This window comes from Cetorhinus maximus, chromosome 21, assembly GCF_964194155.1.
Source record: "Cetorhinus maximus chromosome 21, sCetMax3.hap1.1, whole genome shotgun sequence".
NCBI classification, from domain to species: Eukaryota; Metazoa; Chordata; class Chondrichthyes; order Lamniformes; family Cetorhinidae; genus Cetorhinus; species Cetorhinus maximus.
The window spans coordinates 85,133,814-85,156,389 of NC_135899.1; the positions used below are offsets into that span (position 1 = coordinate 85,133,814).

The 22,576-nt window shown below is 44.9% G+C and overlaps 1 protein-coding gene across 4 annotated transcripts in view; it reads right to left on the minus strand.

Annotated features, from left to right (window-relative positions):
* Positions 1–22,576, minus strand: part of ptprub (protein tyrosine phosphatase receptor type Ub) — a 769,916-nt gene that overhangs the window by 17,752 nt on the left and 729,588 nt on the right. For all 4 annotated transcript variants that reach the window (XM_078567333.1, XM_078567337.1, XM_078567336.1 and 1 more), the window contains exons 24-27: positions 21,623–21,772; positions 20,767–20,940; positions 19,933–20,073; positions 10,088–10,213 (exon numbers count right to left, since the gene is read on the minus strand). In XM_078567333.1, coding sequence (XP_078423459.1) covers positions 10,088–10,213; positions 19,933–20,073; positions 20,767–20,940; positions 21,623–21,772 — 591 coding nt within the window. The remainder of the gene's footprint in view (positions 1–10,087; positions 10,214–19,932; positions 20,074–20,766; positions 20,941–21,622; positions 21,773–22,576) is intronic.

The window sequence follows — 22,576 nt, forward strand, 5'->3', positions numbered from 1 at the left end:
CATATGATGTGATCAAGGGGCGGCAAGTGAACGGGAAAAAGAAGACATAAACGGATGGAGCTTGGTGACATGCCAGAAGTGACTGGGCATTCCAGGGAATGTACTTGTTTCATTGGGACAGGAGGGAGTGGAATAAGCTGAGGGCATTTTGATGAATGCTTTTGCGTCCCATTTCTGTTTATAGCTACAGCAAAGCAGCCAGCCGCCCCTCACAATTTTGCCACCTAAAACAATTTCTTGTGCCATATTAATACATGACCAATTTGTTGAAAATGATGAGAAAATTCATCACCTCTATTTTATCTAAAGGAAGGAAAAGGGAAATTGAATTCATATTTTATTGAATACTTGGCCATTAGGTTTCAATGGGTAAAATGGTGGGTAGGTGGGTAAAAATACAAAGTGATCACTGCAATTAGCCCATGCTGAGCTCTTTGGCTTCATGTAATGATTCAGTGCTCCTTCTGAACTGGCATGGCTATTCCATCTCATAGACTCACAGAATCTCACAGTGCAGAAGAGGCCCTTTGGCCCATCGAGTCTGCACCGACACGTGAGAAACACCTGATCTACCTTCCTAATCCCATTTACCAGCACTTGGCCCATAGCCTTGAATGTTATGACGTGCCAAGTGCTCATCCAGGTACTTTTTAAAGGATGTGAGGCAACCCGCCTCCACCAACCTCCCAGGCAGTGCGTTCCAGACCGTCACTAACCTCTGGGTAAAAATGTTTTTCCTCACATCCCCCCTAAACCTCCTGCCCCTCACCTTGAACTTATGTCCCCTTGTCACTGACCCTTCAACTAAGGGGAACAGCTGCTCCCTATCTACCCTGTCCGTGCCCCTCAAAATCTTGTACACCTCGATCAGGTCACCCCTCAGTCTTCTCTGTTCCAATGAAAACAACCCAAGTCTATCCAAACTCTCTTCATAAGTATTTCATCCCAGGCAACATTTGGTGAATCTCCTCTGCACCCCTTCCAGTGCAATCACATCCTTCCTATAATGTGGCGACCAGAACTACACACAGTACTCCAGCTGTGGCCTCACCAAGGTTCTATACAACTCCAACATGACCTCCCTACTTTTGTAATCTATGCCTCGATTGATAAAGGCAAGTGTCCCAAATGCCTTTTTCACCACCCAACTAACATGCCCCTCCGCCTTCAGAGATCTATGGACACACACACACCAAGGTCCCCTTGTTCCTCAGAACTTCCTAGTGTCATGCCATTCATTGAATACTTAATACTCCTTCCAAAGTGTATCACCTCACACTTTTCAGGATTAAATTCCATCTGCCCATTTGACCATCCTGTCTATACATTCCTGTAGCCTAAGATACTCAACCTCACTGTTAACCACCCGGCCAATCTTTGTGCCATCCGCAAACTTACTAATCCTAACCCCCACATAGTCATTTATGTTGTTTATATAAATGACGAATAATAGGGGACCGAGCACAGATCCCTGTGGCACGCCACTGGACACTGGCTTCCAGTCACTAAAGCATCCTTCTGTCATCTCCCTCTGTCTCTTACAACTAAGCCAATTTGGAATCCACCTTATCAAATTACCCTGTATCTCATGTACATTTGCCTTCTTTATAAGTCTCCCATGTGGGACCTTGTCAAAGGCTTTGCTGAAATCCATAATCATTGTCCATTTTAGAAACATGCTGAGAGTATATCCTGAGTGTATAAGCTGAGATTAGCATACTGCAGTTCGCGTTAGGCATCCTGGAATTTAAATTCAAATCCATCAAGTCCACATTCTGCTGAAGTCAAGCTAAAAAAGGCAAGTGATTTTCATTCTATAAGCAAAATCAACGTTTTTTCAAACTTCCACAAAATAATGAAAACCGACAACATGAATAGCAGGATCCAAAATAGCAAACATTAAAAACTTCAAGACAGCAGGCTTCGAGCTAAAAATACATGTAAGAAAATAACAGAAGTGACAGACGGTTAGATTTGAAAACAAATCCATGAGAACAGATAATGAAGGGGAAAGAAAATAAAACAGGTCAAGTCAGCATTAATAAATGAAAAAAAAGATTGAAGCGGAAGCTAAATAAACAACATGGGGCTGTATCTTACCTATGTCAGGCGGGCTGGGTGGGAGCGGGTGCGGAGCTGATCGCCGCGATTGGCTGCATGCCGCCATTTTATGTGGACAGAGCAATTAAGGCCCGTCCAGCATAACGTGTGGCCAGTAGCGCTCAACGCTACCTGTGTGGGCAGGGGGAGGAGAGAGAATCGGGGCCTGCGCTCTTTCATGCATGCCTTAAATAAATTCAAAGACTCCATTACTTTCTGGGGAAGAGAAATCCACACACCAATGAACCTTTGAGTGAAAAAGATTCACTTCATCTCTGTCTTCAAAGGGAAAACTCTAATTTTTAAACTATATTCCCTAGTTTTAGTCTTCCCCAAAAGAGGAAACATCCTCCAGCTATCAAGTCCCTTCAGGATCTTATATGCTTCAATAAGATCACCTCTCATTCTTCTAAACTCCAATAGGTATAGGCCCAACCTGTTCAACCTTTCTTCATAAGACAACCCCTTCATCCCAGGAATGAGTCCAGTGAACCTTCTCTGAACTGCTTCTAAAGCAATTTTTTTTTTAAACAAGGAGACCAAAACTGCACACAGTGCTCCAGATGTGGTCTCACCAATGCCCTGTCAACTGTAACACTTTTATATTCCATTCCTCTTGCAATAAATGCCAACATTCCATTTGCCTCCCTAATCACTTGCAGTACTTGCATATTAACTTAATACTAACACAATGGGCAGAATGGACCCAATCTCCGGCAGGTGGGGAGCCGATCCCTGCCGGAGAAGCGGGCACTGCCATTTTACGTGGGCGGGCCAATTAAGGCCCGCCCAGCGAGACGCCCAGCGGGAAGCACTATGCTCTCCCTGTGCGGGCGGGGGGGATTCCCCAAAAGCGACAGTGAGCTCTTTCGTGCATGCGCACAAAAGAGTGCACATCTCCCTGAGGCTAAGTGCTGCCTCAGGGAGATCGCTTACACTTTGTAAAATATGAACAATAGAAAAAAAAAATTCCCTAACATGTTCCTCTCATGTGACAATGTCACATGAGATGGGACATGTTCATAATTTCCATAAAAACTTTATTAAACTTTTTAAAACCCTCCATGAAACCTCATCCTGCTGGTGGATGAGGTTTCATGTTTTATCTATTTGCCGCCGGGTCTCTTGGCCTGCCCGCCAACCTTAAGGTTGGACGGGCTGGTCCTTTAATTGTATAATTGATCCTGTCAATGGCCTCAATTGGCTTCCTGAAAATTTAAATGGGGCAGGATGACATTGGGGGTTCCACCCGACATCATCCCGCGTCATTTTACACGTCGGCAAGCGGGCCCCGCCCCCTGCTCGCCGATGGCAAAATTCTGCCCAATGTGATTCATGTACTAGGATACCTAGGTCCCTCCATACCACAGAGTTCTTCAATCACTACATTTAAATAGTATACTGCTTTTCTATTCTTCCTGCCAAAGTGAACAAGTTCACATTTACCCACATTATACTCCATCTAACAAATTTTTGCTTACTCACTTAACCTGTCTATATCCCTTTGCAGACACTCTACTTCCTCTTGACAAATTACTTTCCTATATATCTTGGTGTCATCAGCAAATTTAGCTACCATACATTTGGTCCTTTCATCCAAGTCATTGATATAGATTGTAAATAGTTGAGGACCCAGCACGGATCCCTGTGGTACTCCAATAGTTACAGCTTTCCAATCCAAAAAAGACTCATTTATCCCTATTCTCTGCTTCCTGTTAGTCAACCAATCCTTTATTCATGCTAATATGTTACCCACTACACCCTGTTAGTCAACCAATCCTTTATCCATGCTAATATGTTACCCACTACATCATGTGCTCTTATCTTGTTCTCCTTTATCCACCTTGAATGTTACTTTATCAAAAAAACTCTAACAGATTAATTAAACATGTTTTCCCTTTCACAAAGTCATGTTGGCTCTGCCTGATCAAATCGTGATTATCTAAGTAACCTGCTATAACCTCCCTAATAATGGATTCTAGCACTTTTCCTTTGACAGATGTTAGGCTAACTGGCCGATAGTTTTCTGCTTTCTGCCTCTCTCCTTTCTTGAATAAAGGTGTTACAATAGCTATTTTCCTATCCACTGGAACCTTTCCGGAATCTAATGAATTTTGGAAGCTTATAGCTAATGCATCTGCTGCCACTTTTTTAAGACCCTAGAATGCAGGCCATCCAGTCCTAGGGGCTCGTCAGCCTTTAGGTCTAATAGTTTCCTAGCACCCTTTCCCTGCTGATGGTGATTGTATTAAGTTCATCCCTCCCTCTCACCTCTTGATTTTCAAGAATCTTTGGGAAGTTTCTAAGTCCTCTACCATGAAGACAGACACAAAATACCTCTTCAACGCCTCCGTCATTTCCTTGTTTTCCATCATCAATTCCCCAGACTCACTGTCTAGAGGACTAACTCTAGTTTTAGTTACTCTCTTCCTACTCAAATACTTGTAGAAACCTTTACTATCTGTTTTTATATTACTAGCTAGCTATCTCTCAGAATTGGCTTCCCGCCTCTTTATTATCTTTTTAGCCATTCTTTGTTGGTTCTTAAAATCTATCCAATCCTCTTGACCTACCATTAATCTTTGCAGATTTGTACAGTGTTTCTTTCAATTTAATACTATCCTTAACTTCCTTATTTAGCCACGGATAATGCATCTTTCTCAAAGAGTCTTTCTTTCTCATTGGGATAAATCTTTTCTTAGTGTTATTAAATAGCTCCTTTAAAGTCTGCCATTGCAACTCCACTGTGCTACCTTTTAGCCTCGTTTCTCAGTTCACCTTAAGCCAACTCTGCCTTCATACTTTCATAATTTCCTTTATTTAAGTTTTAAACATGAGTCATGGATCTATACTTCTGCATTTGAAACTGAACATGAAATTCTATCATGTTGTGGTCGCTGTCACGTAGAGGCTCATTTACCATGAGGTTATTGATTAATCCTGTCTCATTGTACATTACGAGGTCTAGGATAGCCTGCTCCCTGGTTGGCTCTAGAATGTACTGCTCTAAGAAATTGTCTCTAAAACACTCTGAACTCATTTTCCAGGCTACTTTTGCCAATCTGATTTTCCCAAACTAGACATCCATGATTATCGTGGTACCTTTCTTACACACTCCATTTATTTCTTCCTGTATGCTCTGTCCTATAGTACAACTACTGTTCGGGGGCCTATAAACTATTCCCACAAGTGACCTCTTACCTTTACTATTTCTTATCTCTATCCAAACTGATTCTACATTTTACTTTATCAAGCTAAGGTCTTCTTTCAGTACTGAACTAATGCCATTCTTAATTAACAGAGCTACCCCACCACCTTTTCCTAGCTTCCTGTCTTTCCGATATGTCAAATGCCTTTCATCATTTAGGTCCCAGCCTTGGTCACGTTTCAACCATGTCTCTGTAATGCCTATCAGGTCATATATATTCATCACTTTCTGAGCTAACAATTAATCTGTTTTGTTACAAATGCTATGTGCATTCAGATACAGGGCCTTAAACTCTGTTTTTTTACCCTTTTTGGTTTCACCTGCTGGTGCACTCTTATGATTGTATGTTCTGTCCCTTCCTGTCACACTCTGGAACTCATTACCCAAATTGCTGACCTGTTCCATTTCTTTGTTGTTTCCCTTTACTATATCTCCTATCACATGATCCCTTCCCCCCACTATTTAGTTTAAAGTTCTCTCTCCTGCCCTAGTTATACGATTTGCCGGAACACTGGTTCCAGCACGGTTCAGGTGTAATCTGTCCCAATGGTACAGCTCCTACTTTCCCCAATAGTGGTGCCAATGCCCCATGAATTAAAACCCATTTCTCCCGGACCAATCTTTTGAGCCACGCATTTATCTCTCTCATCTTATTTACCCTACCCCAATTTGCTCGTGGCTCAGATAATAATCCAGGGATTATTACCCTTGAGGTTCTGCTCTTTAATTTAGCCCCTAGCTGCTCATACTCCCTATGCAGAGCCTCTTTCCTTGTTCTATCTATGTCATTGGTACCTGCATGACCATGACCACTGGACCCTCCCCATCCCACTGCAAGTTCCTCTCCAGCCCAGAGCAGATGTCTCGAATCCTGACATTGGCCAGGCAACATAACCCTCTGGACTCACGCTCATGACTGCAGAGAACAGTATCTATCCCCTCTGACTATACTGTCTTCTATCACTACCACATTCCTCTTCGTTCTCTCCACTTGAATGGCATCCTTCACCATGGTGCCATGGTCAGTCTGCTCGTCTACCTCTCAGTCCTTCTCCTCATCCACACAGGTAGCAAGCACCTCATACCTGTTGGACAAAGTCAGGGGCTGAAGTTCCTCCATCCCTACATGCTGGTTGCCCATACCTGCCTGACTTACAGTCACACCCTCTTGTCCCTGACCATTGACTAATTCTAAGGTTCTGCCTAACCTTAGAGGAGTGACTACCTCCTGGAACAAAGTGTCCAGATAACTCTCCTCCTTCCCTTCCACAACTCAGACTCTGGCTCAGCAACTCTGAGCTGAGGTTGCCTAAACTGTAGACACTTTCTGCAGACATGGCTATCTGGGATTGCAGTGCATTCCACAGATTCCCACATGGTGCAGTCATGGCACACCACCAGACCTGCCAGTTCTATCGAATCTTATTTATTTAATTAGTCAATTAGTTGATAATTTACACAGATAAAGTAATAGAAAGTTGCACTCATCTAGCTTGGAGACAAGGAAGAGAACTTACCAACCACTGGAGGCTGAAAGAAAAGTAGAAAAGGGTGCACCTCTTTGCCCCTAATTTCCACCTGAACCAAATTCCCAACTCCTTACTCAATCGTTGTCTCACTCAGTCATAGTCTCATGTCCGCAGAGAGAGAGAGAGAGAGAGAGAGGGGGTCTCTGATGAATCACCAGCTAGCTCAGCTTTCTGCTACAGTAATGAACACCTATTGAGGGTAACTACTTTTATCTGAAATAACTGCCACTTCAGGCAGCTCCCTGTTTAACTAGGCTATTAAACGGACCAAGTTTGAATGTAAGAACCTAACTCTTAATCTACAGTTAAAGTTCAGAAAAGCTTACCAGGATTTTGCACCTGAACCAAATTCCCAACTACTTGGAACTACATCTCACTTAGGCGTAGTCTCGTGTCCGCGCACCCCTTTCCTATATTCCACTGTAAATACAAGCTCTTTCTTTATTCTTATGCACTAACTGGTCATGGACTTCACCAATAAGTCAGTTACAAACACAGCCGGTATATATCATAACTTTAACTTTTAAAGGAGTTTACATAATTAGTTGGAAAAACCTTTCATTTGTTTGGAGAGTGAGAAGACTCAGAGGGGCTAGACATCAATGCCAATGCCAGTGATGAGAGGATGCAGCTTGACAGGATTCTGTCATCTACTTGTTAAACAGGTTTGGACAACACCTTTTAGGTAAAAGCAGTATACCTTAAAATAAACTGCTTCACACTATTAAGAAAGAGTTAAAAACAAATGTAAACCAAAATGTTTGCAGTATCCTATTTAATGTTTTACAGAGCAGTTAAATGGCTACATTCAAATTTTTCAGAACAGGTGAAATTATATAAGTTCAGCTATTAACTTTCTCCTGCACTATGATTCATTCTGTTTCTAGAAACAACTAATGCAGATTTTTGTCACCCCTTCGGCAGTAATCTGGCCAAACATGTCTCCTATTGGTTTTCATTTCATTTTTCCTGAGGAATGATAATTGGGCAGGTTCTACAGCAGGGGTGGAAGGATGATCTGCTTTAGTTTAATAACCAGGCAGTAAAGTTGAAAATTTACCTTATGTTTACTTGCCTCTTGAACCCACTTACACTGTTTACCTCAATCTCTGGCATGCTGCTGGTGAACAAGTTCCATTGACTCTACTTTCCACCTTGTGTCCTCTTGCATATAAATCATTCTAAACAGCTGTGTGATGTTATTACAGATGTTAAATGTGTGCAGATGTGTGTCTGCCACTCTGACGCCCAACAAATTTCCATTTTCAATCATCCTACTGAGTGGGTATTTGATAAATTGATGGGATCCACTTGCTCAAATATATAAAAGCATGAGAACAACTATAAAAGCTTCCATTTTAATAGTGTGTACCACCCTCAAGTTGCACTGCAGCATCTCACCAAGGCTCCTTCGACAGCATCTTCCAAACCTGTGATCTCTACTACCCAGAAGGACAAGGGCCACAGATGCATGGGAACACAGACGACTGCAAGTTTCTCTCTAATCCATGCATCATCTTGATTTGGAACTACATCGCCGTTCCTTCACTGTTGCTGGATTAAAATCCTGGAACTCCCTCCCTAACAGCACTGTGGGTGGACCTACACCAAATGTCTGCAGTAGTTCAAGGTGGTGGCTCACAGCCACCTTGTCATGGTGAAATAGGAATGGGCAACAAATGTTGGCCTCATCAGTGATGCTCACATCCCAAGAAGTAATAAAAATAGAACTATGTCCTTTCACTTGTTGCCTGGAAGCCAGGATTGTAACTCCAGAACAGTTTCCCAGGTTCAGCCAACTCTCCGCAGCCATGTGGGCTGTACATTGGGGGTGCGGCTCATTTTCATTTTGGTGTCAATGGAATGAAAAATTGGACTGGGGTAGAACAGACAGGTGATCCTCAACTGCCCATTTTCCACCTGCATCTAGAGTGAAATTTAACTCATGATTAGCAAATGTGCCAATGGCCTACAGACAACAGAGAGGTGGGCTGCAAATGGACCTTGGTCTATAGTATGAGTACAGTGGCTGAAAACTGAAGCTTAGCCAAACTGTATGCAACAGCTGTATGTTGACCATAGCATTAAAAAACCATTCTCATGGCATTATGGAATAAATACAGGGTATTCCAATTGTATCCTGGATTCCTAATCTAAATACATTATAATATGCCCAGAAACGTTCTTGAAAAAGCAGCACCCAGGGCTCTGAGCCACAGAGTATGTACCATTTCCCTTAAACAAAAGCAAAATACCATGGTTACTAGAAATCTGAACTAAGACCGGAAGATGCCGGAAACACTCAGCAGGTCAGACACTGTCTGTGGATAGAGAAACAGAGTTAGCATTTTAGGTTGGCGATCTGTTGTTGGGTTCTGATGAAAGATGATCAATGTGACACATTAGGCTGCATTTTACATGCCCCAGGTAGGCGTATTTTCATTGCGGGGGGAGGGGGGTGCACATAAAATAGGGTGGGTGCCCACCTCACAACCTTCCTGCTCATTCCCATTATATTAGGTGGGCAGGCGCTGAAATTGGCAGCCTGCCCACCATATTTAAATAAATAATTAAGGGTCAATGGAGCTTATTAACAAGCCATTTGACCCTGATAATGCGCTGCCCACATCATAAAACGGTTGGTCTGGGCAGTTGGGCAGGCCACTTTTTAAAAAAACTTTTTCAAAGGGTGAGAAGGGGAGGGTACTATTATCAGGTGGGGAGGGGAGGTCCTGGTCCCCTGAGATAGTACTCCCTTTCTTCCTACCCGCTGCTGTATGAAACAGTCCACCACACCCCCTCCCTAAACTGCCCAAATCCTCCCTGCCCAAGAGTCTGGACTTAGCTTGCTCATGGGCCATCGTTGCAGTCCTGGCGGTGCCCACTAATGTGCTCTTGGCGCTGCTGGAGCTGCCGGTCAATCAGATTGGCCGACAGGACCACAGGCAGGGCTTGCTCCCCAGTGAAGGGCAGAAACCCCATACTGCCCCTATTTAGTCCATCAACAGCACATTATGGCTGCGGGGCGGGAAGGCATGAAGTAGGTCAGCTACATGCCAACTTTGCTTCGGGGCAGGGGTGGCGTATGGTGATCCGTCCGCTCCCATGTAATATGCTGCCCATTAACTCTTGTTTCTCTGTCTCTCTCTTTATGGACGCTGCCTGACCCATTGTGTCTTTCTAGCATTCTCTGTTCCTATTTGCCATCTCACTTAGTAGCTCTGAAAAAATAAAAGTTACAGAATCTTACCCGGGATAAATTCTTGACACGGAATAAGCGGCTAACCATCTCCTCATTCGTCATGCATGAGATGAACTCCACTTGTACGGGCCCATACTGCTTAAATCCTCTCTCTGGCCAATACTGTAAGCATGGCTGCACAGTGATCGGAAAGAAAAAAAAAGGCCAAGATTACCATGTAAACAAAATACACGGGAAGTTGTAAAAAGGCGATTCGTATTTCCCAAGTCAGGAAGGCAAATTATATTAGATACCACAGTGCAGCAATAATCAGGAATTATAGGATTTTAAGGTAGCAATATATCTGCACCACTATGAAAGTCTAACATTTTCTGTATTATTTAAAAACTATCAGGTTCAAAGGCTGAGTGTATCTTATTGTTATAGTACCCATCTGATTGTATTCTTTTTGGTTTAAAAATGTGGCATATTTTGCAGTGTAAAATAGATCAGTAGAGCTCTACAAGCTGCAAATAGCTGTGTGATATTATCATGTGGGTGTTTATTTCCTGTGCTTGCTATATGCATACAGGGGTTAACCTATTTAAAATAAATTGGTATTGCCTCCCTTAACATAGGCCTGAATTTTACCCTTGGCAGGTGCGCACTTCAGCAGGCCAAGGACCAGTCGGAAAACAGGCAACCAACCACGATCGGCTCACGATTTCATTAAGGTCCACCCAGCGTGAAACGCGTCTTCCCAATGATCAGGAAGGATCAGGCAGGGGCCTGTCGGGCATCGGGTCCAATGGCAGACGGTTTAAAAACAGCACAGGCAACTCCTTGAAGGCTGCCAGGAAAGAATCATATATTCTGCGTTCTGGCCTCAACAGTGGCTGGAGACGCTAGGCGGGAGGGCAGATCGGGTGGGCACTTGGCCCTTCCCTGGTTTTTGGACGAGTGCCTCACGGTGCTTTTGAAGGAGGTGGCTGCCAGGAGGGACACCCTCACTCCCAGACATGGAAGGAGGAGGCCACCGCAGCAGACAATAAAAGCTTGGGATGAGGTGACAGCTGAGCTCAGCAGCCACAACATTGTGCGGCACACATGGGTGCAGTGTTGCAAAAAGTTCAGCGACCTGGTGAATACGATCGTGGTTGGTTGCCTGTTTTCTGACTGGTCCTGGGCCTAATGAAGTGCGCACCTGCCAAGGGTAAAATGCAGGCCTATGTTAAGGGAGGCAATACCAATTTATTTTAAATAGGTTAACCCCTGTATGCATATAGCAAGCACAGGAAATAAACACCTACATGATAATATCACACAGCTATTTGCAGCTTGTAGAGCTCTACTTATTTATTTTACACTGCAAAATATGCCACATTTTTAAACCAAAAAGAATACACCAGAAAGGTGAGTATCGTGTTGGCATGGATCAGTGTTGAGAAATGTTAACATCCCCCCCGTGAAGCTCAGGGATATTAGATAAAAACAAAAAGCTACTGCGGATGCTGGAAATCCAAAACAAAAACAGAATTACCTGGAAAAACTCAGCAGGTCTGGCAGCATCGGTGGAGAAGAAAAGAGTTGACGTTTCGAGTCCAATGACCCTTCAACAGAACTGAGTGTAGTTAGGAGAGGGGTGAAATATAAGCTGGTTTAAGGTGGGGGGCGAGGGGAGAGAAGTTGAGGGTGGGGTGGTTGTAGGGACAAGCAAGCAGTGATAGGAGCAGAGAATCAAAAGATGTCACAGACAAAAGGATCAAAGAGGTGTTGAAGGTGGTGATATTATCTAAGAAAAGTGCTAATTAAGAATGGATGGCAGGACACTCAAGGTACAGCTCTAGTGGGGGTGGGGTGGAAAGACTGACAAGGTATTAGTTGTAGATTTAAAAATAATGGAAATAGGTGGGAAAAGAAAAATCTATATAAATTATTGAAAAAAACAAAAGGGAGGGGGAAGAAACGGGGTGGGGATGGGGAGAGGGGGTTTAAGATCTAAAGTTGTTGAATTCAATATTCAGCCCGGAAGGCTGTAAAGTGCCTAGTCGGAAGATGAGGTGCTGTTCCTCCAGTTTGCGTTGGGCTTCACTAGAACAATGCAGCAAGCCAAGGACAGACATGTGGGCAAGAGAGCAGGGTGGAGTGTTAAAATGGCAAGCGACAGGGAGGTTTGGGTCTTACACCTCTTTGATCCTTTTGTCTGTGACATCTTTTGATTCTCTGCTCCTATCACTGCTTGCTTGTCCCTACAACCACCCTACCCTCAACTTCTCTCCCCCCGCCCCCCACCTTAAACCAGCTTATATTTCACCCCTCTCCTAACTACACTCAGTTCTGTTGAAGGGTCATTGGACTCGAAACGTCAACTCTTTTCTTCTCCACCGATGTTGCCAGACCTGCTGAGTTTTTCCAGGTAATTCTGTTTTTGTTTTGGATTTCCAGCATCCGCAGTAGTTTTTTGTTTTTATCTCTGTGTTTAATTGACTGCCACCGCTCTTCAAGAAATGCCTTCCTTGAAGAAGTATTGCTCTGTTCTCTGACAGGATTTCCGCCTGTCTCTTCTGCCTTGTCCACCTTCAGTACTTTCCATTTCTTTCCTGGTGTTTGACAAGGTGTTTACTAAAACCCGCTTTCACAGTCATATTTCCTTTCTCAGTGACTGTCTCCATCTCCGACTCACCCCACGTGGATTTCAACTGAAATTCCATCCCTCTTGTTTCGAACCCACCCAGGATTACAGGTACCTCCGGGACATAAAACGTTTCTCGGACTGCTGTTCCCGTCGCATTCTGAGATCCACACTCAGTGCCATGCGCCGCCATATGAACACACTCGACCTCTCCCTCCAGCAGCACCGCCGCACCCTTTTTCAAAGCTGCGCGTGCCCCCAGTTTCATTTTATTCTTCGCCTCATCCGACGCCTCAACAAGAAACTTTTTCTCTTTCTCTCAAGTGCTAAGGAACGCAAGCTCCAACAACTCATCGACACCAACACCCATCTGGGACCCTCCACCCCTGCTTGTCCCTCCGTCCCCACCCCATCTTCCAATCCCAGCCCCAGCTGCGTACTCACTATACCCCCTGACCTTCCCCTCTCCGATGCTGAACGTTCAGTGCTCAGCAAAGGACTTAGTTTCAAACCCTTATGCCTTCATCTCAATGAATTTCGGGCTCGGTACGATGCTGAAATCTTCTTCCGCCGTCTTCGTCTCCGTGCTCACTTCTTTGGGCAGGAGTCCTCTCCCCGTTCAACGGATCCTTTTACCCACCTCCAATATTCTCCCTCCACCTGGACCCCTCCCTCTGGTTTCTTACCTTCTCTTGATCTTTTCATTGAGAACTGTCGGCGTGACATTAGCCGTCTCAATTTCTCTGCTCCTCTCACCCATTCTAATCTGTCTCTCTCTGAACTTACTGCATTCCGTTCTCTCAGGTCCAACCCCAACATTGTCATCAAACCCGATGACAAGGGTGGTGCTGTTGTTGTCTGGCGCACTGACCTCTACCTCGCGGAGGCTGAGCGTCAACTCGCAAACACTTCCTCCTACCTCTCCCTGGACCATGACCCCACCACGGAACATCAAGCCATTGTTTCTAGGACTGTCACTGACCTCATCTCCTCTGGAGATCTTCCTCCCACAGCTTCCGACCTGATAGTCGCCCAACCTCGGACGGCCCGCTTCTACCTCCTACCCAAAATCCACAAACAAAACTGTCCTGGCAGACCGATCGTGTCAGCCTGTTCCTGCCCCACGGAACTCATTTCTCATTATCTTGACTCCCTTCTCTCTCCCCTTGTCCAGTCCCTTCCCACCTACATCTGTGATTCCTCTGGCACCTTACGTCACATCAACAATTTCCAGTTCCCTGGCCCCAACCGCTTCCTCTTCACCATGGATGTCCAATCCCTCTACACCTCCATCCCCCACCAGGATGGTCTGAGGGCCCTTAGCTTCTTCCTTGAACAGAGGCCCAAACAATCCCCATCCACCACTACTCTCCTCCGTCTGGCTGAACTTGTTCTCACACTGAACAATTTCTCCTTTAACTCCTCTCACTTCCTCCAAATAAAAGGTTTGGCTATGGGTACCCGCATGGGCCCCAGCTATGCCTGTCTCTTTATGGGGTATGTGGAACATTTCTTGTTCCAGTCCTACTCCAGCCCCCTCCCACAACTCTTTCTCCGGTACATCGATGATTACTTCGGTGTTGCTTCATGCTCTCGTCTGGACCTGGAAAAATTTATTAATTTTGCTTCCAATCTCCACCCCTCCATCATTTTCACATGGTCCATCTCTGACACTTCTCTTCCCTTCCTTGACCTCTCTGTCTCAATTTCTGAAGATAGACTGTCTACCCAATATCCATTACAAGCCTACCGACTCCCACAGCTACCTTGACTACAGCTCCTCACACCCCGCTTCCTGTAAGGACTCCATCCCATTCTCTCAGTTCCTTCGCCTCCGTCGCATCTGTTCTGATGACGCTACCTTCAAAAACAGTTCCTCTGACATGTCCTCCTTCTTCTTTAACCGAGGTTTTCCACCCACGGTCGTTGACAGGGCCCTCAACCGTGTCCGGCCCATCTCCCGCGCATCCGCCCTCACGCCTTCTCCTCCCTCCCAGAAACATGATAGGGTCCCCCTTGTCCTCACTTATCACCCCACCAGCCTCCGCATTCAAAGGATCATCCTCCGCCATTTCCGCCAACTCCAGCATGATGCCACCACCAAACACATCTTCCCTTCACCCCCCCCTGACGGCATTCCGTAGGGATCGTTCCCTCCGGGACACCCTGGTCCACTCCTCCATCACCCCCTACTCCTCAACCCCCACCTATGGCACCTCCCCATGCCCACGCAGAAGATGCAACACCTGCCCCTTCACTTCCTCTCTCCTCACCGTCCAAGGGCCCAAACACTCCTTTCAAGTGAAGCAGCATTTCACTTGCATTTCCCCTAACTTAGTCTATTGCATTCATTGCTCCCAATGCGGTCTCCTCTACATTGGAGAGACCAAACGCAAACTGGGCGACCACTTTGCAGAACACCTGCGGTCTGTCCGCAAGAAAGACCCAAACCTCCCTGTCGCTTGCCATTTTAACACTCCACCCTGCTCTCTTGCCCACATGTCTGTCCTTGGCTTGCTGCATTGTTCCAGTGAAGCCCAACGCAAACTGGAGGAACAGCACCTCATCTTCCGACTAGGCACTTTACAGCCTTCCGGGCTGAATATTGAATTCAACAACTTTAGATCTTAAACCCCCTCCCCCCATCCCCACCCCGTTTCTTCCCCCTCCCTTTTGTTTTTTTCAATAATTTATATAGATTTTTCTTTTCCCACCTATTTCCATTATTTTTAAATCTACAACTAATATCTTGTCAGTCTTTCCACCCCACCCCCACTAGAGCTGTACCTTGAGTGTCCTGCCATCCATTCTTAATTAGCACTTTTCTTAGATAATATCACCACCTTCAACACCTCTTTGATCCTTTTGTCTGTGACATCTTTTGATTCTCTGCTCCTATCACTGCTTGCTTGTCCCTACAACCACCCCACTCTCAACTTCTCTCCCCCCGCCCCCCACCTTAAACCAGCTTATATTTCACCCCTCTCCTAACTACACTCAGTTCTGTTGCAGGGTCATTGGACTTTAAACGTCAACTCTTTTCTTCTCCACCGATGCTGCCAGACCTGCTGAGTTTTTCCAGGTAATTCTGTTTTTGTCAGGGATATTAGAGTCTGAGTGCCAACTGTCAATGATGCCGGAGCTGGCCAAGGGGGTGAGCCCTGGCTACTTGGACTGAGTGCCTTGCAGCTGGAGGGCCATGACTCGGATGTGCCCTGCAAGGTATTCCTCAGGTGGGTTGGCCAGGCTGCAATGGCGCTGCAGGTAGAGAGTGGACTAATCAATGCTCCTCTATCCTTTCAGGAGAAGACAAGCCACAACAACACTGAGGGGACATGGACAGGCGGAGGCCCCCCAAACCTCCTAATATTGACCAGATTTTAGCAGGATGCCTTTGAGCTGGAGAGCCGCCACGCACCTTGTTCAGCTGGTTGTGAAGAGGCTGGGGTGTCTGGCAGAGGTAAGAGTGGAGTGCACAGAGGTGAGAGTTTCAGATGGTGCAAACATCCTTGTGCAGTTTCCTAACTGATGGGAGCCTCAAAATGAGTCCCCATTGATCATTGAAAGATGATGGCACCATGATGCAGATCTCCATTGTCTCACCAGGGTGCCTAGCATGCATAGTGACAGTGTGATGACTTAAATTAATGACATGTCATTGTTCTCCCTTAGATTCATCAGTAGGCACTCATTCGCAGGACCCTGAAAAGCCACCCCTGATGCCAGAGGACCACCGGGCTTCAGCTGCACCTGCGTCACATCCGCTCTCTGAACCAGGCACCAGTGCAGATACCAGCACCTCAGTGGGCGTTAGATCTTCGGCTAGAATGTTGGTGCACAGCGGTGAGGGGACTTCACACTTGCTTAAGGTGCAGGCGGAGGCAGAGTGCCCAGGGCACCAGCAGTCAGAGGGCTGCTGGAGACCAGGATGCTGAGTTGAAGGCAGATGATGATGAGCCTCTGGAGTCGTCAACTAGGTGGCAGATGCTGGATGTTCAGTGGGATGTGCGGGCGGATCTGGCAGAGATCCATGAGGGTATGCATGCCATGGTCTCCGTTATGGAGGAGTCCATGCGGAGCATGAGCACTGCGTTGATCCCCATGGCCGACGTACTGCCTCCTCCATTGAGAGTGTGGCGACTCTCATGGAGAGGCAGCTCCAAGGACAGAATCAGGGGTTCCTAGGACTGTGCTTGGACCTCAGGTAGTCAATGCCAGTGTGGGAGATGGATGAGGCACCCTATCCCAGCTAGGTGCCCATCCCATCAATGGTGAACAGGGAGGTCCAGAGCAACCTCACGTTGGCGCACGAGTTGCTCATCATCTCTGCGGGATCCTCTCAGGCCGCTCCAGATGACGGGAGCAGCTCCTCCACCTCTCTGCCAGTGTCTGTGGCATCTGATGAGGCTGTGATAACTGGGGAGATGCCAGCTGTGGCACTGGCCGTTCCCTCCAGCCACAGCTCCACTGGCCAGGGAGACGACCACCAAGATCATCGATGCTAATTGGACAGCAGAGTAGCAGGCTGCCTCCAATGCTGCTGCCAGCGAAGGGGAGGCACCAAGACCCAAAGAAGATCCCCCACTGACCCCTGGAAAGAGCTGGAGGCATAGAAGTTGAGGGCCACTATGACCTTCAGAGCCACTGGCATGGTGCTTCCACCCACACAGTTGGAGGTGATCTCAGGCCCAATCATCTCACAAATGGAGGTCACGGTCTCCCTGGAGAGGCGGAGCCTCATTCCGCATTGCACCTCGGACATATTGAGGTAGGTGAATCGCTGCCTGTAAACTCTGGCAGTAGGATAGTGGTGTCTTCTACTGCCCCTTCAGCCTTGGTCTACCTGCTGGCCCTGGGCCCCTTGTGCCTGCGCTTCTCCTCCCATTGGTCGCTCCTCTGGAAGCTGTATTGGGACACCTGGCCTCCTCTCCCTTCTGCGCCTCTCTTCCTCCTCAGAGGAGGTGCACCCAGCGGAGACCACAATCCCCATTACCAGGGTAACAGAAGGCTGACTGATACCTCGAAAGCCCCAAACAGACGAAGTCCTCTGGGGACCTTTGAGATACCAGTGAGTCCTGAAATGAATCCTGGAAGTGCTAAGAATGAAGCTCAGAACTGAGATGAAGCTGTGTCAGGAAATTATGATAATTCTCATAATGTTATTGGAATCTATTATAAAATAGAGTAATAGTGCAATGTGTCTATATGTGTCTGTGTGTGTTGGTGAGACTCAATTGAATTAGAGGCAGCTAGGCTGAGTGCTTTGATGTAAGAAGAGAAGTTAGGTTTGAAATGTTAATTCGGTAAACATGGGGAAGTTTAGAAACACAGGTGTCAAGGGAACATTTGCATTTTTAAATAAACCAGACTAGATTTTTTCAAAAGAGGGAGTGAAATGTGTCACCTAGCCAGGTGAAATTTAGAAAGAGTACATTTATTTTTCCCAAAGATTAATGGTAAAATTTAGCGCTATGAGAGATTTTTATTATCAGAAAGATAAAGTTCAAAGACATAGTGAAACAATGGGAATTTGCATTCAAAGAGGAAAATATGTACAAAGGAGCAAAGGCTGTGTGTAAGGGTAGGCAGTCTAAGATACAATGAATGTGAAAATACTTCAGCATTTATGCCTTAAATGGCTGCCTTCAGGGACTGAAGTTAAGAGATAAAAGCAAAAAACTGCGGATGCTAGAAATCCAAAACAAAAACAAAAATACCTGGAAAAACTCAGCAGGTCTGGCAGCATCTGCGGAGAGGAGCACAGTTAACGTTTCGAGTCCAAATGACCCTTCAACAGAATTAAGTAAAAATAGAAGAGAGGTGAACTATAAACTGGTTTAAGGGGTGGGGTGGGACAAGTAGAGCTGGATAGAGGGCCAGTGATAGGTGGAGATAACCAAAAGATGTCACAGACAAAAGGACAAAGAGGTGTTGAAGGTGGTGATATTATCTAAGGAATGTGCTAATTAATGGTAGAAAGCAGGACAAGTAAGGTACAGATAGCCCTAGTGGGGGTGGGGTGAAGGAATAAAAAAGGCTAAAAGGTAGAGATAAAACAATGGATGGAAATACATTTAAAAATAGTGGGGAAAGAAAAATCTACATAAATTATTGGGAAAAAAAGTCTGATGGCTCTCCACTTCTTCCTTGAGCAGTGGCCCGAATAATCCCCATCCATCAAAACTCTCCTCCGTCTGGCTGAACTTGTTCTCAAACTGAACAATTTCTCCTTAAACTCCTCTCACTTCCTCCAAATAAAAGGTGTGGCTATGGGTACCCGCATGGGCCCCAGCTATGCTTATCTCTTTATGGGGTATGTGGAACATTCCTTGTTCCAGTCCTACTCCGGCCCCCTCCCACAACTCTTTCTCCGGTACATCAATGATTACTTTGGTGCTGCTTCATGCTCTTGTCTGGACCTGGAAAAATTTATTAATTTTGCTTCCAATTTCCACCCCTCCATCATTTTCACATGGTCCATCTCTGACACTTCCCTTCCCTTCCTTGATCTCTCTGTCTCAATTTCTGGTGATAGACTGTCCACCAATATCCATTACAAGCCTACCAACTCCCACAGCTACCTCGACTACAGCTCCTCACACCCCGCTTCCTGTAAGGACTCCATCCCATTCTCTCAGTTCCTTTGCCTTCGTCGCATCTGTTCTGATGATGCCACTTTCAAAAACAGTTCCTCTGACATGTCCTCCTTTTTCCTTAACCGAGGTTTTCCACCCACGGTGGTTGACAGGGCCCTCAACCATGTCCGGCCCATCTCCCGCGCATCCGCCCTCACACCTTCTTCTCCCTCCCAGAAACATGGTAGGGTCCCCCTTGTCCTCACTTATCACCCCACCAAACTCCGCATTCAAAGGATCATCCTCCACCATTTCCGCCAACTCCAGCATGATGCCACCACCAAACACATCTTCCCTTCACCCCTTTACCTACTAACTCTGCGATATCATATTAAACAGAATGGCTACAATCCCACGCTCAAGAGCCATAGAATCATTTATGGCACAGAAGGAGAGTAAAGGTCCCTCAAGGCTGCTTCTTAGGAGTTAGGCAACAATTTCACATTTCAACATAAAAATAATAGTCTGAACTAAAAAAAGATGGGAATGCACAGCAGGTCGGTTAGCATTTGAAAGAGAAAGATCCTGCGTGGAATATCATTCACCAGACCATTATGAGTCTTGTTTGAAACATTAACCTGCCTTTTCTTTTTTTTTGTTGCTCAATTCAAATTTGGAACTTTTCTTTCCTTTCATCACCAACTTACCCAAGCGGAGTTTAGCTGGTTAAGTTGGTTCAGCATGATTACTGAAGTACATTTGTAGTCATACACAAGTCTCCAAAAGTCTGTTGTGGTGTTCTGCAGTGGATGTGGGGTCACCACAAAAGCTTCTCCTTGGCTGTAGCTCTAAATAGAAATGGGACACAAAAACATTTCAGAAATTAACCTTTTTTTGCAACCCTACAGTCTTCTTAATTTATGGTTAATTTATTCGGTCCTTCCGTAAAGCTTCTCATCACACCATGCACCAAATTTGGCAGAATTTAATCATTTTACAAGTAAAATGTATCTGATCATTAGGTAAAAGGTTTGTTTAGCACAGGAGGCCTCCAATTGGCCCATTTGTACTGGCTCTTTGAAAGAGATATTCAATTGATCTCACTCACCTATTTTTTGTCCTGCAAATTTTTTCCTTTTCCAAGTATAAATCCAATTTCCCTTTGAAAGTTATTGCTGTATTTACTTCCACCAGCCTGTCAGACAATGCAACTCAGGTCATAGCAACTCAGAGTTCTTCTCATCTCTCCTCTGATTCTTAAATGCGTCTCACTGACAGTGGAAACAATTTCTTCTTCATTACTGTCTCAAAACCCTTCATAACTTTTAACACCTCCATTTAATCTTCCTTTAACCTTCTCTGCTGCAAGGAGAACTATCTCAGCTTCTCCACATAACTGAAGGCCTTCATCCCTCATTCTAGTAAATCGCCTCTGCAACCTCTCCAAGGTCTTCACATCCTTCCCAAATCCTTCAAAACCCCTCCAAAATTTTGAACAACTTTGTTAAATAAAGAATAAAATGATAAAAAAAAGTACCCACATCCATCAAGGCAGCATTGATGTAGTTGTTACTTTCACCATCCACAGCATTGAGGAATGGAAGGCATCTATCAGGAGGGAGGACGTCCATATTACGGTTCTTCTCTTGGTTCCGAGGTAAGAGAGCAATGCTGCACTCCTCAGCATCCAGGTGGGGAGTCACTGAATTAAGGGCCTGAAATTTTAATAAAGGTACATGGTTCAGTGAGCTATCTTTGCGTAATCAACATCTTATTGAGAAGGAAAGCCCAGGCCCATACTTCAAACATGCTGTGGGCTCAGTAGAGGCAGAAAGACATTTATACAGCACCTATCACAACCTCAAGACATTTGTAATGCTTTACAATCACTGAAGCACTCGTGCAGTCCCTGTTGTAATGAGAACCAACCTGTGCACAGTGAGGTCCCATAAATAGCAATTAAATAAATGACTTACAACCTGTTTTAGTTGTTAATTGACAGATAAAGGTTGCCCAGGGCACCGGAAAGGAACTCCCTCACTCTTTGTTGTGCCATGGGATATTGTACATCCACTTGCAAGGGCAAATGGGGTCCGGTTTAAAATCTCATCCAAAAGACTACTTCAGTACTGCATGGTTTATCAGGTTAGATTTTATGTTGAAGTCTTTGGAGTGAGACTTAAACTCACTGCCCTCTCTCTTGGCTGATACAGTACACAGATCAATAGGCAATGCCTTAGCTGATGCAGATTTGGTTCTGAATGAAGTTGAACAGTGAACAGCAAGCACTCCAGCTGGCCACCTTTCTAAAGTGAGTACATAGAAAATACACCATTTGAGCAGGGAATGAGTTCCCTCCCATGTAAATTGTTTAGCACAGAATGTGGTGTCACTCACCTGGAATTCTTCTTTTAGCTGTGAGGAGTTACTCTGAGGGTCTATTCTAACCATTTCTTTGTAAGTAGATTTGAACTCACAGACTGAGATGGAGGTATCACCACACAGGCAGGCTTCCAAGATAGCATCGTGAATGAAAATATACTGCTCCTTTAAATAAGAGAAGTTCACTGTGTTATTATCCAATAGATTTCATTCTGAATACAGCACATCTATAAACTGTATTCCTTTTTCTATTTTCGTAAGGGATGATCTTATACCTTCTTGTGTCTAGGATACTTCAGATGCCACAAGCTATGATCTTGAATAAGGGACTATGACTTGTAAAAGCAAGTGATTACATGAAAGTGCAGTGGGACATGGGTTTGCAACTCAACCTGAGTGCATATCCAACATTCCTTCATTTTAAGTACCTAAAAGCCCGAAGGAGACAAAAGTATCAAAGTTATATAATTCATTTTCCCATAAAATTTAGATTTCTGACACTTGCATTTGCCAGTAATTTAACATCTATAATCAATGAGGGCATTGAATTTATTTAATCTAAATGGCATATTGAAAACTAATCTAATTGTCAATATTTGGAATTTTTTTTATATTTTGAAATTTCTTCCTAGCTGTTAATTTTATTTAAAACAAGTCTAAAGACAAATGTTGGGTTTGAAATCTATTTTATTGACCACAGGACAATTTTTAACTTTAACTTGATACTGTCTCTGTCCAACTGGTGTTGTATTTCTGGGAGGGTCTGAGAACTTTGGAATTATTACATGGAAAATTATGCACTCTAATTAATTTTAAACAGCATTATTTTTCACAATGGATTGTCTTCCTCTTTATAAAAGATTAGAAACCTACATGAAAGACTCGCATTTATATAGTGCCTTTCATGACCTCAGATCATCCCAAAGCATTTTACAACTGATGAAGTACTATAGTTGTAATTTAGGAATA